The sequence below is a fragment of the Sturnira hondurensis genome, unplaced genomic scaffold (assembly GCF_014824575.4).
Source record: "Sturnira hondurensis isolate 20B ecotype Veracruz unplaced genomic scaffold, ASM1482457v3 Scaffold0005252, whole genome shotgun sequence".
Classification (NCBI taxonomy): domain Eukaryota; kingdom Metazoa; phylum Chordata; class Mammalia; order Chiroptera; family Phyllostomidae; genus Sturnira; species Sturnira hondurensis.
Genome location: NW_028077883.1, coordinates 3,914,774 through 3,930,584, shown reverse-complemented (window position 1 = coordinate 3,930,584; position 15,811 = coordinate 3,914,774). Strand labels below are relative to the sequence as shown.

Here is a 15,811-nt window from a genome sequence, read left to right as displayed (position 1 = left end):
AAGGCACTGTCTCACCCTCCCCCTTTGTCTCCCACAACGACCTACATCCACCCCACAGCACAGTGAAAACCATACCCACCCGATGCAACCATGTGAGCTTATTAGAACTACCTCTGCAGCCCAAATGGCTGTCAGAACTAGTCATGGGAACGGCAGAAATGATATCATCTGTGGTACAAGAAACAGCTCTCTGCCGACTCTCAACGGTGGCCATTCCGCTGCCGAGGTGACTAATGACGATATTTTCTGGTTCCCAATGTACAACCTCTCTTAAAGACACCCTAGGGTTATTGACGTCACTGGGCTATGACAATTTAAGACTGAAAGCTTATTAATAAACAATTTTCTCAACTGGAAGAGAAGAAAGGCCTAGGAGGAGTTTCCCAGAAAAAACAATGAGTTGGCTGTTGAGCAGTAGTATTTCAGACTCAATTCTAAACACAAATCAAAACTTACTCTTAAAAATAGAGGATTCCTTGCGCTGGTTTTCTTCCTCTAAGGAAATTAACCTTAAAATTAGAAAAAAAAACACCTTTAGTAATGTAGTTCTGAAATGTTGTATTTATGATACAGTCAGCTTTTCAGCACCTTATCTATTATGGCACTCACAACACACACACACACACACACGTATGAGGTGAATGTACAGTCATTGACAGGCTGTGCTTTTGAAGAAGAAATACATTTGCTTGGTTTCTCCTGTCCCAAGGCTGGGTGGTAGCATCATAACATCTGAATCTTGTTTCATTGGAAGGCACAAATTCTGTACATATCTAGGTAGTTAGTTAGGTACAAGAAAGATAGATACTGACGTTATCATTTTTTAACACATAGTAAAACAACCAATAGGCAAGCAGGTGTTTGCCCTAATTTCTGGGGGAGGTCTGAGCAGGGGAATTATGTTACACGAGGCTGACGGCAGGATCACTCTCAGAGGCAGATGACTGTCGCCTGCCTTGGCTCTTCCCACACACAGGTAGGACCCTGGCAGAGACACCCCCACTCTGAGACCCAGCTGCTGCCTCCGGGCCTCCTTCCTCCCAGAGTGGTTCACCTTTACCTGTTCTTTCTGGGAAAATGCTTGTTAAGTTTTCATTGTCTTTTAAAATAACGCATGGACTATACATTTGAGCTTTTAAAAATGAAGTACTAAATAAAAACAGAAATCTGAAATGAATTAAAACTTATCAAGGTGATCTCGGGTGGTTCCCTTCTGAGTAAGGGCTGGGGCTTTCTTTCCCCCGTGGTGGCATACCTGGTGAAAAGATAATGCCAGGGCTCACTCCAGGCTCTGCCTCCTACTACCCGGGGGTGGCGGCCAGTCCCTCACCCTCTCTGAGCCTCGCTTCCATCACTCACGCGCTGGGGAAGTACCCACCTTGATTACACGGAGGGCCGCCATGAGAGGACATCAGTAACGTGCCTGGCACTGTGCTAGGTACAGAGAAGGCGCTCACTACCTGGTACAATTCTTATTTTTATTACTAGGAATAGGTTAAACTGCTTCCCCAATATAGTCAACTGCACTACACTGAGATCCCATTTTATAGCCTTCCTACAGTGAAAACTTGTTTGTGTTTGGCACTAAAGAAATTTGCTAGCGTTTGCTTTAAAAAAGAAGGGGGTGGCTACAACTGGTAGCAAATACTTGAGTGGGACAAAAAAACATGTGTGTGTGTGTGTGTGTGTGTGTATAAACTTATTTAGAAACACAGTAAAAATATCAGGCTGCTTTGCCATAAGACTGTCATCTAATTGTGTGTGTGGGTGGAAAAGGAGGAGCAAACGGCAGGGTAATCTATTTTGGTTTCCTAGGTCAGGCCTGTTCAAGGTTAATGCTGCTCCTGCAGGCTATGACATCTCAATAGAAAAAGACAGATTCGCATTTAAACCTTCTCCTGGCTGTATGCGAAGGTTTGCACCATATATGTCCAACGATTCTCTCATTATGTAAAATGACTGGAGGCGCTTTCTTTGCACAGAGGCGAGAAATGAAGATGGAGCAGTCACTTCCTGTACTCAGAGCTGCTCTCCGCCTCACAGAGGAGAAAACAGCCGGTCTGAAGGGTAGAACACAACATGTCAAAGCCCAATGCTTTCAGATGATCGCACCTAAGCAGGAGATGAGTTACGCGGCAATGTCATAGGTTATTTCCTCCTTTGAGACAAAAGCCAGGGGATTTCCTATCTAGGGCAGGATCTTGTAAGTGATGGTGACGGAAGGGCCAGACAGGGTCCAGAAAGCTGGGGCTGGGCAGCGGTGGGGACACCACCCTTTCCTGCCCCACTGAAAGCCTCACAAGTGTGTCCCTCCGAAGTGCCCCAGGAGTGGGTCTCTTATTGAGGTGTCCTGGTCTAGTAGAAAAACGTGCTGGGCCGTTTGGTCTCCATTTGAACATACCCACTCCCCGAAGCGAGGGAGTAAACGATGAGCCTGGGTCTGAGGCCCCAGAGGACTTGGTCAGCGTGGCCTATGCTGCCCTCACCCATGGGAACAAAGATGTCAAGATGAGTGGCCGGTGACTTACTGACTTGGCTCTTCCGCTGTGGCTTCGGCACTTCCCTGCTGCTTGAGCTTCTTCCTTTCTTCCTTCTCAACCAGTTTTTTCATGGGGTCTTGTAAGCTCTTGATCACAAGCACAGATAATAGAGGAAAAGAGAACAAAAGAAAAAAAAAGATCATCCATAAAAAATTCAACTACCCCTCATCCCAGCAACCAAACCTTGATTTTGAGATTTGGGGAGGCCACCGTGCGTGTGGACAGCAATGAAAGTTTATATGTTCTCTGACCCACCCAAGAAGCACGAGCCTATAAAGTAAAGTCATTTTGCCACTAGATTTGTGTTTTCCCCTTTGTTTTAAGTTATTCCGAAGAAGGCCTTTTGGCTATTGCTAACTTTATTTTCCATCTTTAACATGTAGTTAAGATAAACATTCTGTTCTGCTTGCAGCCCACACACTGTCAGAGTAGAAGCTCTTCTCCCCCGAGATGAGACAATTTCACTTTATTTTTAATTTTGTTTGCTATTTCACATCTAAAAACAGCTTTAAAAAAACAAGAGAAAACAAAACCTTAAAAAAAAACAGAAATAGTGGCTGAGCATATTCTAACAAGTTAACTCCAAGTGGACACAGCAGGTGCTTCTAAACCTTTATAGATTAAAGGCAGGGGAGAGTCTTCTCATGAGACATAGTTCTTGGAGTGACTATCCTCGAGGTTTATTAAATAGTTAAGGAAAGATTTTTTACAAGGGCAACTGCATAAAAACTGTACCCCAGAGACAAAACCTTACAAAGCAGAACATTTCTCTAACACCTGAATGAGGAGTTACACAGAAAGCTCTCTCTGGCCCTAAATAAAACACAAACCTACAAACACGAAAGAAACATCTCAAGATGCTGATCCTGCTTCTCTTTCCCGAACCATGAAAGCCCATCCCTTGGGCCTTCACATCTCTTCTCCTGCCTTCCATCTCCCCAGCTCTCACTTCACTAGTGAGGCAACATGCACAGGAACAGGCAGCCGAGCCTCCTCTGCCAGCCGGACTGACTGGTGATGCCTGGCTGGAGGGCTGGGTGAAGGTGGACAGAGGGGAGCAGGGCTGTGACCGATGCTGGTGTCTGCCACGAATGCCAGGCCAACACGGAGCGCCCTCCTCACGCCAGCTCTGGCTCACTCCCTGCACAGGACGAGTTTCCTAAAACACCCAGGCCGCCATGTTCCCCCTTCTTCTCAAGGACCTAGAGTAGTTCCTTATTTCTTCCACTTCTAGTGTAAACCTCTTCTAACAAAGATCTTCTAACACGTGATCCTATCTTCCTCCCCCAAGTCCCTCCCCCCAACCCCCAAATGTGAGCTTTCCATTCATTTAGGCTCGTCTCCCATGGATGAGTCGGGCCCTTTCTATCTTCGTTCATTCTGCTTCTTAACCAAAACAAACTCTATTTACTCGTCTGTCCACCCTCAAAATATGTCTTCGCAAAGCCCACATGAATGGCCACTGTTTTCCATAAAGCTTCCTGTAGTAGCATGCCAGATTCGCGAAGGTCCTTCTATCTCCAAACTGCATTCACAGTTTTAGTAATGTTTAATTATTACTCTGTATTATTTTTGTGTTTTAAAAATATTTTTAAATTAGAAAAATAACAGTACTACATGTAGAATGCTAGGAAAGTATAAATGGGAAAAACCACTCATAGTTTCATTTCTCCCAAATAATGAGTTGTTATTTTCATGTATTTCCTTTCTTTTTTCATGCTAGTACTACTTATATACTTGGAATCTGTTTGTGTGTATAGCTATATAGATATAATATATATATATTATAGACAGTAGATGCCCTCTTAACCAATGTAATTTGTGTTGGTATTTCTGAATCAGAAACACTCTCTACACCCTGGCCAGTGTGGCTCAGTTGGCTGGAGCATCGTCCTGTAACTGAAAGGTTGCGGTTGCGTTCCCGGTCAGGTCAGGTGCCTAGGTTGTGGGTTTGATCTCCAGTCTGGGCGTGGGCATGTATGACCCTGGTCCAGATATATATGGGAGGCGATCAATCGATGATTCTCTCTAGCATCAGGAATTTCTTTCCTTTCTTCTCTCTCTAAAAACAATGAAACCCCCACCCTCCCCCAACTCTTTGTTATAGTGGAGAATATAAAAAAGATTTTATGTCCCTTAAACATTCAATAATGAATTAAAATATATAGAAATATACCTTTATTCATCATCATTCTAATGTAGAGCCAAGGTTTTCTCACTGAATATGTGGCCCTGATTAAAGAGCTGAAGCATTTTCTTGCACAAACCACATCAAGAAGGCACTGCCATTGTTTGTAATGACTTCCTATTTCTGGGCATTTAGGAGAGTCTACTCAGGGCACAAACAGTTTTTGAGCACCTAGGTGCTGTTTTGGACGCTAGGGGTACACCAGTAAATGAGATAGACAAAATTATCAGCTAGTGGTGGACCTAGGCAGAGAATCAAAATAGGGGGATAGCAAGGGATTGGACCACATCAGTTACCAGCAATGTCCTCTTTTGGAAGTGACGTTTCAAATGAGAGCTAAATGACACATAGAAGCCAGCCAAGTGCAGCTCAGGGAAAAGAGGGGGCCCTGAGTGCAGAGGCCTAAAGGTGGGGACAGCTTGGCTTGTCCGAGGGACAAAAAGGACGCCACTGGGGCTGCGGTATAGTGTGCAACCGGACAAGACTTATGGGGCTGGGTTAAAGAGGTCGGCAGGGGTCGCACAGGGAGAACATTCCTTTACCGGCATTCATTAATATTTAACATTGTGCCTCATTAGTTCCTTCGCATTCTGGGGCTTGTTCTGTTTCTCTAATGCATGCGAGCCAAATGGAATCCACTCTCCTTGGCTGGAGGGGAAGTGCCATAAAGAACAGCACTGGAACAAATGAGGCAATTGGAATATGGACTGTAGTCTAGATGTTTTGTTTTTCTTTAATTATATGCCCCACAGCATCTGGTAAAATCAGGGTGTGTTTTTCAGCTCAAGTTCCAAGGGCTTCAGGACTCACTCACTCTTGGATTCTCTGACACCTGCCCAGGCCTGGGTTGCTCAGTTCTCACTGCATTTCCTGGTTATCACTGGGAACCAGGAGGGGCCAGGACCTGTCTGTTCTCGGCCGCCAGGACATGTCCCTAAGCCCCTGAGATGCCCTGGATGGCTCCACCGTTCTCATCCCCTCTGTCTGGCAGCCTGACCGCCCCCAGAACCACCCTTCAACAGCTCTCAGACAATCCCTTTGTCATGGAAACCACTCCTGCCTCCCTTTCAACCCGGCCCCTGTCAGGCATTAGCAGGGACTCGATTGTCTTCGCCCGCCACCACAGTCACAGCGAAATCACTATTGTGCTTCACCAGCAGAAGGGCTGCAGTTCCAATTGCCACTTTACCTTATTATTAATAATTCCTGTGACAAAAGCGCCTCATGGCCTGTTATGACCACTGTCCCTTTTATAATCTGGCTGTTGCCACTTAAAAGGGATGCTATATACATACTTGTTGATTGATAAATTAATGTATAGAAGGTCAAACAGCAGAAGTTAGAGTTCTTTAGCCAGAAAATGCAAAGGATCAGGAGAGTAATATGAAAAGGCTTACGAAATCACAAGTGAAAAATTATACTGGGCACGTGGGCTTGTTCATAAACATTAGAATTTTGAACCAAGGAGAATGGTGTGGGTATGCACGCACGTGTATCAGCTGTACTGAGATAGCATGTACCAGAGAACCCACCCGTTTGAAGAGAACAATGCAGGGATATTTAGAAGAGTCTCAGAGTTGGTCAACCATCACCACAATCGACTTTAAAGGGGCATCTCTTCATAAAGTAAGAGCTTTAGATCAGACTAAGCTACCTACTCCTCTACATAGCAGGACCTGCCCCCCACCCCCAGCACACATGGAACTTGTTTCTTACAAAGATGGAACTCGTTTCTGACTCTGAAGAGATAAAGAGGCTTGGAGGAACTCTGACACATCAGAGGGGACAAATCATGTGCACAGGGCACCCACACGGTGGACCACTGCTCTCCACAAGGCTTGATTAAAAGGCCCAGCTAGGGGGTGGGGTGGAGGTGATTCTTTAGATTAAAGTCCACAACTCAGCTGAAAACACTTAACCCTGTAGCGTCCATGAAAGTCAGAGGTGACAGCTTTCTGGGTGACACGCACACCTGCTCAGGCGAAATGAATCGAAGAGGCCTGGCCAACCGTACAGATGAAGCAGCCCTCAGATGGAACTGTTTCCTATCACCGGCTGATGGAAGCCACATTCAAATCCATGTGCAGAAATGACACGTGAGTGCACTCGGTTTCTAACCCCCAACCCCACTAGTCCTTCGTTAAAATTGCTCATGAAGATCACTATTAGCAGCTGTATAGTATCACATAAAACTGAAAAGTTCTCTGCGGAGGAAAGAATGTTTTTAGACTAAGCAACCTTTCTCTGTTAAGCCTGCACTGACATGCTAATAGTTTCCATCAAGGCTTAAATGGTTTCAGGAAGCACACACATGATGTATAAGATCGGCGTGACAGAGGAAATGCACAGACTGAGCTTGCTAAGTGTCTTAGAAAGGAAACAGCTTAATATAATAACGGGGGGTACTACTTCCTATATTAGGAAAATAAGAAGCAAGAGCAACAGTCATCTGAATGAAAGCAAAAACGACCCACCAAACAAACTTCACAGACAGAAGGCCAGCAGCCGGCCCTAATATCTGACTTAAATTGAATGCTTGACTCTGACATTTGGATAGCATTTTCTCTAATTTTTAATCACGACATTTACTTCTCTTATGCTACTTCCCATTACTTACACTGCATGCCTATAAAGGTGCCAAGTATTGTCCATAAAAGGAAATAAAAGTGCTCAGAATAATGAGGCATGGTAAAAAGATGCTACACTCAGCTGGGTGTGTGTGTTTGTGTTTATATAATTGGTATCACATGAAGGATAAAAAGCAGAGGACACGATGATGTCTATGAGCCACGCGATTCACGGCCATGAAGCATGTGCCCTCCCACCCACGCGGTTACGAAGTTATAAGTTCATGAAGACGCTAAATAAGGAGCACTATTAATCTTGGACCAGAAGGCACCCTCACGTTGTACTATAGAACAGAATGCTAAAGAGTGCAATTAGAGAAAAATGAACACAGTCATAAATTATATAACCTTTTTTGTTGAAATCCTCACCCAAGGATATGGGATATGTTTATTGATTTGAGAGAGAGAGAGAGACTTTTTTTGAGAGAGAAACATCAATAGGTTGCCTCCTGTACATGCATCAGCTGGGTATCAAACGTGCAACATTTGGTGCACGGGACAACACTCAACACTCTATAAACAACTGAGCCACCCAGCCAGGGCTAGAACCTTATTCTTTAAAATAAAAAGGGCGCTGGCTGGGTAGCTCAGTTGGTTAGAGCGTTATCATGATGCCCAAGGTCGCGGGTCCAATCTCCAGTCAGGGCACATGCAAGAAGCAACAAGTGAATGCATGAGTGACTGCAGCAACGAATCAATGCCCCTCTCTCTTCCTTCTTCTCTCTCTAAAATCAATTTAAAAAATTTAAAGATATTCCTCCCACTCAGAAAAAAAGTTACATTCTTAAAAAATGAAAATAAAGTAAAATAAGAAGGAAAATTGGCACCGGGAGGGCATGATAGTGTCCTGGGAAGACATTGACGTTGAAGATAGATTACGTAGTGCTATGACATGGAAAATGGTCTTCCCCCCTTGCGGCCTCTGTTTGCCCATCAGAACAGTGGAGCCATTAACAAGAATACCTTTCTTGGGACATTGTGAGGACTGACTGAAATAATGCTTCTGCACAGTACCAAGTTCATGGTAAGCATGCAAAATGTGCTTTCTTATCAACGACTTTTAAAAATCTAAAAGGAAGTAGATGTTGTAAAAATTTATTCTGTTTAAAGTACTGCATTGCATGTGTTCCACATCTCACAAGATCCAGTATATTCCTGATTTCTTGGCATGAAAATGAAGACTTAGAGAGGCATAGTGACTCGCTTAAGGCTATTCAACCACTAACAGGTCGAAGCAACATTTGAATCCAGGTCTTTAAAATTCTACGGCTGGCTAAGAAAGAGCATTAAATAGCCGAGCCAAGAGCATGTACTGAGCTCCCCTCTCACAGGAAGTGCCAAGGAGATGGAGAGGACTTCACTCCAAATTCTCAAGAAAAGATCATAGGTTTCCAGGTACCTGGCGGACGACATAAAAGAGGCTTTCGGCTACAAGCAAACATGTTAGAGTGTTATTTTTAATAGTAAGTTTACAGCTGTAGCTTTTAAAGTGGTACTTCTGCTTTATGCTGCTCTCCTGCCTCATGGCCAGAAGTGCCACCTGGAGGAAATGCCACACAGCAGAGTGAGAAAGCCTGAGTGGGCCCCATCCCAGACCTGCCACGAACTGGGAGTGTGGCCTTGGGCCAGTTACTAAGCCTTTCTGAGCTTCAGCTTCCTCTTGGAAACATGCACACAAGAACAAGTACGCCCATCTTCCCAAGGTTATTTTGAGGCTGCACTAAAATATACGTGCTTTGCTCTGGCTGGGTGGCTCGGCTGGTTGGAGTGTCATCCGATGCACCAAACGGTTGTGGGTTCAATGCCAGGTCAGGGTGAGTATGGGAGGTGACTGATTGATGTTTCTCCCTCACATCAATGTGTCTCTCTCTCCCCCCGCCCCACCCCACCAGCCTCTCTAAAATCAATAAACAAAATTAAAAAGAATATATATATTCATATATATATATGCACTTCCCTTTCTATATGCCAATGCTGAACCTAACAGTATCATTAATTATAACACCCAATCTTGGTATATTAGAGTCATGCATACCATGACAAACTCTCCTAGACATGACTACACCTTGCCCTTTAGCAGAGAGCTTGGCATAAAATAACAACCCCACTTAATGATAAGTTTTTCCTTTCCTCTCGATAAAGAGATAGGGAGTGAGAAGAGGTGGGGCTGGAGAAGAACTCACTGTTTGTGAGTAGGGCCTGAGCTACCAGCTGCCCAGAAGAACAAACCCCAGTCATAAGAAGGGATGGATGAACTCATGCTCAGCCACACTCTCGCTTGCCCACCTAGATTTCAGTGGTGGTCGTGGTCAACCCCTCTAACCACTCCTTTCCCGGTGACCTGGATGCGTCCCAATTTGCTGCTTGCAATGAGCAGGCCTGGAGCAACTTGGGTAAAAAAAAAAAATCACTCTGCTAAATGCTGTGTGAAGTAATGACATGAGCAAAAAGTTGAAAGTCTAAAGGGATATTCTGGATGCTTGCCACAAGTAATTGCCATGTTGGGACTGGCAATGAAAATAGCATTGCACAGATATTTACCCAATTTTCATAAAAACTATTATGGCTTTATTTTCAAAGCAAGTAACTACAGAGCCATGTGGCTTGTCGGTAAATGTTCAAGTGATTAACTGAGAAATGTGGAGGTGGGTGGAAGAAGGCTGTTAGGCATACGAATCTGAGAAAAACAAAATTCAGAAAAAGATGTTTTCTGAATTGTGAAAGCTAAAAGCGTTCTGGTCTCCAGAAGGATGTTCTACACGACGGTGCTGTCTCAGACCCCAGGAGAGGAAGGGGGAACAGTGGCGCAGCTGTTTCGGTGGTTATTTTGTAGCATGCTCAGAGTCAGGTTTTCAAATTCGGCTTTTACAGACTTAGAAACCTGGCACAAAGAGCCAGTTGCAAAGGCCAACTGCAGTTTTACAGTGGGCCCCATCGCTGGGCGGGAGGCCCTCCCTGCTTTCTTGCCAGGCAGGCCTGCCCCGCCCTCCCAGGTCCCCGTGGGTGTCAGATGAGCCCAGACTGGCCTGCAGGCCTTAAGGAAAGAGCTGGGAAGGAGTTGCCAGAGCATCTGTGGGGGTCGGGCAGGACGTGGGTTGGGTCACCTGGGCGAGGTCTGAGAGGCCTATATCACTGCCACCCACAGCCTTGCCTGGGAAACTCACTGTAATACCCATCAACCAGGGTGCAAGTGGGGAGTAAGGAAGTAGTGGAAGCTGGGCTACGGGACCTGGCAACCTCAACAAACGCTTCGGTATCAATACTGCCAAAGGCTATCTTCTGGGTTCATCACATAGCAATCTTGATGAGTCCATCCCTACCGCCCCCTGCGTGGGGCTACCAGTGCCACCACCATGGCCATGGCCAACGCCGTTACTGCACCGCCACTACCACCGCACAACTGAGAAGTGACGACTATGGGTTTCAAGCCAGGCCTGCTGATTCCCAAGCCTGTGCTCTTACATACCACGCTTTCTCCTGCACCCGGAGTCACAAACCTGGCTTTCCTTCCAAAACAATGGGATGGGCACATCACAGAAAGGCACTTTGCTACCAGGCATTTTCAGCAAACTGAGCGACTTGGATCTCTTTAAAAATACAGATGGGGAGGGGCGGGTCTTCTTGTCCAACAGCTCTCAACGAGCTCGATCGTGTCCACGCCTCCAAAGCACCCAGGGCTGGCTTCTCTATACAGGCCTCAAGCTCAACCCACGTGCCAGCTGCCCAGACAGGACAAAAAGGACACTGATACAAAGAGAATTTTAGATTTTCCAGGGAAAAGCCGCTTGATTCCTGAGGGCTTCTTTCCCCTCCCCTGTGATGGAGGTTCCAGACCCGGGGGACGTGTGTGAGGAAACCACCTCCCAGAAGGATGAGGCAATCAGGACCACATCTGGGGGGCGCTGCCGGACAGACAGCACTTTGTTTTGCTTTTGAAGTAATGCTTTAAACTCCAAGTCGAATCTATCTTCTCCAAAAATGTGGCAGTGCCTTCGAGACAGGAGAGTGACACTCCATTCCTATCCCCATGACTTGACCATTTCTACCACATGAAAGACATTTCCAGAGGACTTCGAATTCGTGTGAAATGAACACATTCATGATAACTCATGCAAAACACATCTGCTCAGTAGCATTTGAATTAATCGATACATATTTATTGTTTGAAAACAGGAGATTATGGCATTGCTTCTCTTATTGGAAACTGGAAACTACTTAAGAATAGCCCACTTTCAATGCGACTGTTAAAATGACTAGGCTAGAATATTTTGTAATATTAAATTTAGATGCTAAACTTTCCATAAAGCTAAAAATTCTACAAAAATCTATCATAAATTAAACTATGAAAGACTAGCCCACTAAAAGCAGAGTCAACAGAACCAGGGCAGGCCCAAATAAAAGCTGCTGTCCCACATACAAGTGGGACAAGACAAAAAACCAAGCAAACAAAAACCTTGACCACAAAATATTTACAAAATGTCAAGATAGTGACCTGGATATTTTTTCAATTCACTTTTATAATAAAACGATTTTGAAAAGGACCTGTACACATTTTCTAAAGAAAGACCCATTAGAAATAAGACTTGAACGTCTGGGGCATGAGTTAGATCCTTGTAATTCTGCAGCAAAACACTCTCCCCTCCAAATAGGATGCACCAAGCGTTTAACACATTAATTATCATCCTTCATCAAGCATAAAACTAACAGTCAGGAAATACAGCTGCAGTGGCACAATTACCAACACACTCGGAATACACCCTGCAGCAAAGAAAACAAATGGGTTGCTTTTCATTAACGGAGCCTGGCAAACCTCTCCAAAGACAATGTTTTCCTTCCAGCCAGAGCCCCAGAAGGCATTTAAGGGGCAATTTACTTAGGTGAATCTGGAGAACAAATAAATCGTAAGAGTATCTATTTAAATTTCAAAGTATTCATTATCAATATATAGGGCCATTCAGAAGAAAATTATATGCATTCGATGACTTGATCAACTCAAAATCTAAATATAAGGGATGTATTTAAAAAATATATTAGTACAAGAGGGTCGGTAAGTCGAGTAATATCCTGAGGCTGGACAGTGATACGGAAGGTTCTGATGGTTTTCATTTTCTCATTCCACAGTGGACGACAGAATAGGCAACACGCCTCCATCTATGCAATGGCGGCTGCGTAATAACAGAATTCTATTATACAGGTGTGAATCCATATAAAAAATAATTAGCTATTAGCTTGAGGTTCTAGATGAATGGCATTCAAGAGACATAATGAAGGCATAGTTTATTGGGTTGACTTCTGGATACTTAACATTCTTGATATTACTATAATCATATTACACCTTAACAGATATATCACTCCTACTGAGTTTATATTAAAATCAAACCATAAACTGGCACTTAAACCATAATTTAAGAAAGGCTCTGGGGATGAAAAAGGCAATAAAGAGTCATCTGCCCAAAATATTTGCAATTACATCCTGAACCATTGCCATCCGACTTTCCCTAAGTCCTCTGCCCAGAAACCCTCTGACATCACCATCAGCTGGACCCTCTCTGCAGGATGAAATGCCCCGGCAGACATTAAGGGGCCGTGTTGCACTAGCACAGGAGGCCAGGGGTACACAGAAGGGCTCTTCCATTCTTGTGGCACAAATTCGACTTCATGTTGTACTTTACATCCAATTACCGTATTTTTCAGACTATAAGAGGAACCCCCCTTCACTCCTGCAATTTGGGAGGAATAATGGTTGTTAATGCTGCTGTTGAGTTCTGTTTATATTTACATTGGTGAAATACTATGTTATTTATGTTATTAAATCTTCTACCACATTTTCTGCTTTGAAATCTTTTCCCCTATGTTCCTCCTCTAAAACCTAAGTGCATCTTATGGTCTGAAAAATACGGGAGCTCAAACCTGAGCTTCTCTTACACCATACTTGGGGTAGGCATTGTTTCTTGTTCCTCCTGGCTGATCTGTGGTATGTACAGTTGTCTTTCAAAAGACAACCTCTGAAGTTGCATGTAGTACAACCCAAAATCTGATGCACATTCATGCCCTGAAAACAACTCTCTGCTTTATCTGAGAATGATCCATGGGATTCTGCTCAGGTCCGTGTAAAAAACATAAATAGTGTGAGTTGTACTAATTTTAATCAGTCTGAAGATATCCATTAAATCCATCTGATCTGGTGTGTCATTTAAGGCAATGGTTTCCTTGATTTTCTGTCTAAAAGATCTCTCCATTGATATCAACGCAGAGTTAACATCCCTCGCTATGGCTCTATCACGGTCTATCATTCCCTTTATGTCCATGCAGATTTGCATTACACATATTCAGGTGCCCCTGTGTTGGTTGCATAATGTTTACAAGGGTTATGTCTTCTTGTTGGATTGTTCTCTTTAGCATTATGTAGTCTCCTTCTTTGCCTCTTGTTACAGTCTTTGTTTTAAAGTCATGTTGCTGCATATAGGAACTGCTGACCAGTTTATTTTTTTTCATTTCCATTTGCATAAAATATCTTTTTCCATCTCTTTGTTTTTAGTCTGTGTGTCTTTGGTAGACAGCATATGTAAGGGTCTTTTTTTTAAATTCTCACCTGAGGATATGTTTATTGATTTTAGAGAGAGAGGGAAGGAAAAGGGAGGGAGAGAGAAAGAAAGGGAGAGAAGGAAACATGGACTGGATTGGTTGTCTCCTGTATGCACCGCAACCGGGGACCGAACCTGCAACCTAGGCATGTGCCCTGACTACAGATCAAACTGTAACATTTTTTTTGGTTACAGGGGACAACGAGACTCCAACCAACAGGGCCACCCGTCAGGGCAAGGTCTTGTTCTCTTATTCAGCTATCCCACGCCTTTTGATGGAAGCACTTAAGCCATTTACTTGTAAAGTGATTACTGATAGGTAAGAAGGCATTGCCATTTTATTCTTTATAACTATGTCCCTCTTTTTTCTCTCTTCCACTTTTAATCAATGGCCTTGGTTGGGATAGTTCCTTCCCCCTGATTTGCTGAAAGCAGCAGTAAATCAGGGGGAAGGACCGCAGTCCTTACCGACTGCAGCCACACTGCCCACTCGATGAGGGAGGCTGCGGGTTCCCTGTGCGCGATGCTTGGCTGGAGGAAGGAGGATTCCTGAGAAAGGAATCTCTCCCCTCGAGTGCTCCTAGTCTCGCCGACAAAACAGGGAAAGACGCATTCTGATTCCGTTCCTGCAGCCTGTCAGGAAGCAAGTGAGCAGCAGACAGGGATTGTGAAGAACACACCCAAGGCCGGGTGTCCTGTCCAATGTCAGGCAGGTACATCCCAAGGCGGTTGGACTGTCGGGTTCTTCTTGGGACCTTCCTTGAAAGGGCCAGGGTTTCACCCTCCCTTCAGAGGGTTTCTGTCTTAGTGTTTTTGTAGATGCAGTGACATCACAAACATCTCAAACTCAAAGAGGTACTTAATGGCAACAAAAAATGGCTTTTTAATGTTTGTTAAGCAAGATGATAAGACACAAATTGCCTGAAAAATTAGAAAGAGGGTAATTTCAAGGTGAAATCGAACGGTTCTTTCCTGGTGCTTTTGTTTTAAGGATATGACCTGGCAACTAAGTGCTCCCTCCCCATTCTTAAAATCCTTTTGGAACCCAAATCCCTTCCTTGTCTTGATAGGCACTCACCCTCAGCAACCAGCAGAGAGCAAAGCGCTTCCACCTTCAGCTGCAACCCCAGGAATCAGACATTGTGCGTGCATCTCTTTTGAGCTGAGAAATAATTGAGTTTAATGTTGCTATTGAAATTAGAGACTATTACTCTAAAGTCTTATGGAAAAATCCGATTCTATATTGGATGGTGTCACAGAATAAAATGGTTTTTTTGCCAGAAGTAAGGGAGAAAAAAATAAACCTTCTCCAGCGAGCCTATTTGAATTCAATAATTAAAAAGTAACGGAATATTCTGGACTTGTCCAGTCTCCTCTTCAGCAACATCAGACTAGCTTTCTGAAGGAGTAGGAGAAGGCTGGGGTTCACTATAGTTCATCTCCTGGGGACATGCACCCCAAGGTCCAGCCTGTGTGTTTGGGTTGTTGTGGCTTTGAATGTTGGTGCCGTGAAGAGGACACCGCTGAGGGCTGTAGTTCCCACTTTGATGTTTGGGGTCTGTCAGAATAATGCTGTTTGCCGCAATGGACACGGTGACCGAAGCAAAACTTTTCTTTTCATAAGATTTTCTAATGGCCTCTCGAGCTTTCATACCTTTAATGTAGTGAATTCATAGGGCTGGTAGCCTTTGAAGCTCTCATGGATGGCTGCCATGGTGTGAGAAGTTTTCTCCCAAAAATGAAGCAGCGTGGTCTGTAAAGAAAGACAGCATAACCATCCACGTTCCGAAGCCCGACTCTGGTCATGGGCCCCAGAGAAGTGTGGCCGCCTGTGGCCATCAAGGTCCTCCAGAGGGACTCCAGCCCATCTCT

The 15,811-nt window shown here is 44.3% G+C and overlaps 1 protein-coding gene across 8 annotated transcripts in view; it reads right to left on the bottom strand.

Moving 5' to 3' along the window:
• ICA1 (islet cell autoantigen 1) overlaps positions 1-15,811 on the bottom strand; it is a 135,864-nt gene that overhangs the window by 24,275 nt on the left and 95,778 nt on the right. For all 8 annotated transcript variants that reach the window (XM_037046397.1, XM_037046400.1, XM_037046399.1 and 5 more), the window contains 3 exons: positions 15,594-15,692; positions 2,529-2,626; positions 457-509 (listed from right to left, as the gene is read on the bottom strand). In XM_037046397.1, coding sequence (XP_036902292.1) covers positions 457-509; positions 2,529-2,626; positions 15,594-15,692 — 250 coding nt within the window. The remainder of the gene's footprint in view (positions 1-456; positions 510-2,528; positions 2,627-15,593; positions 15,693-15,811) is intronic.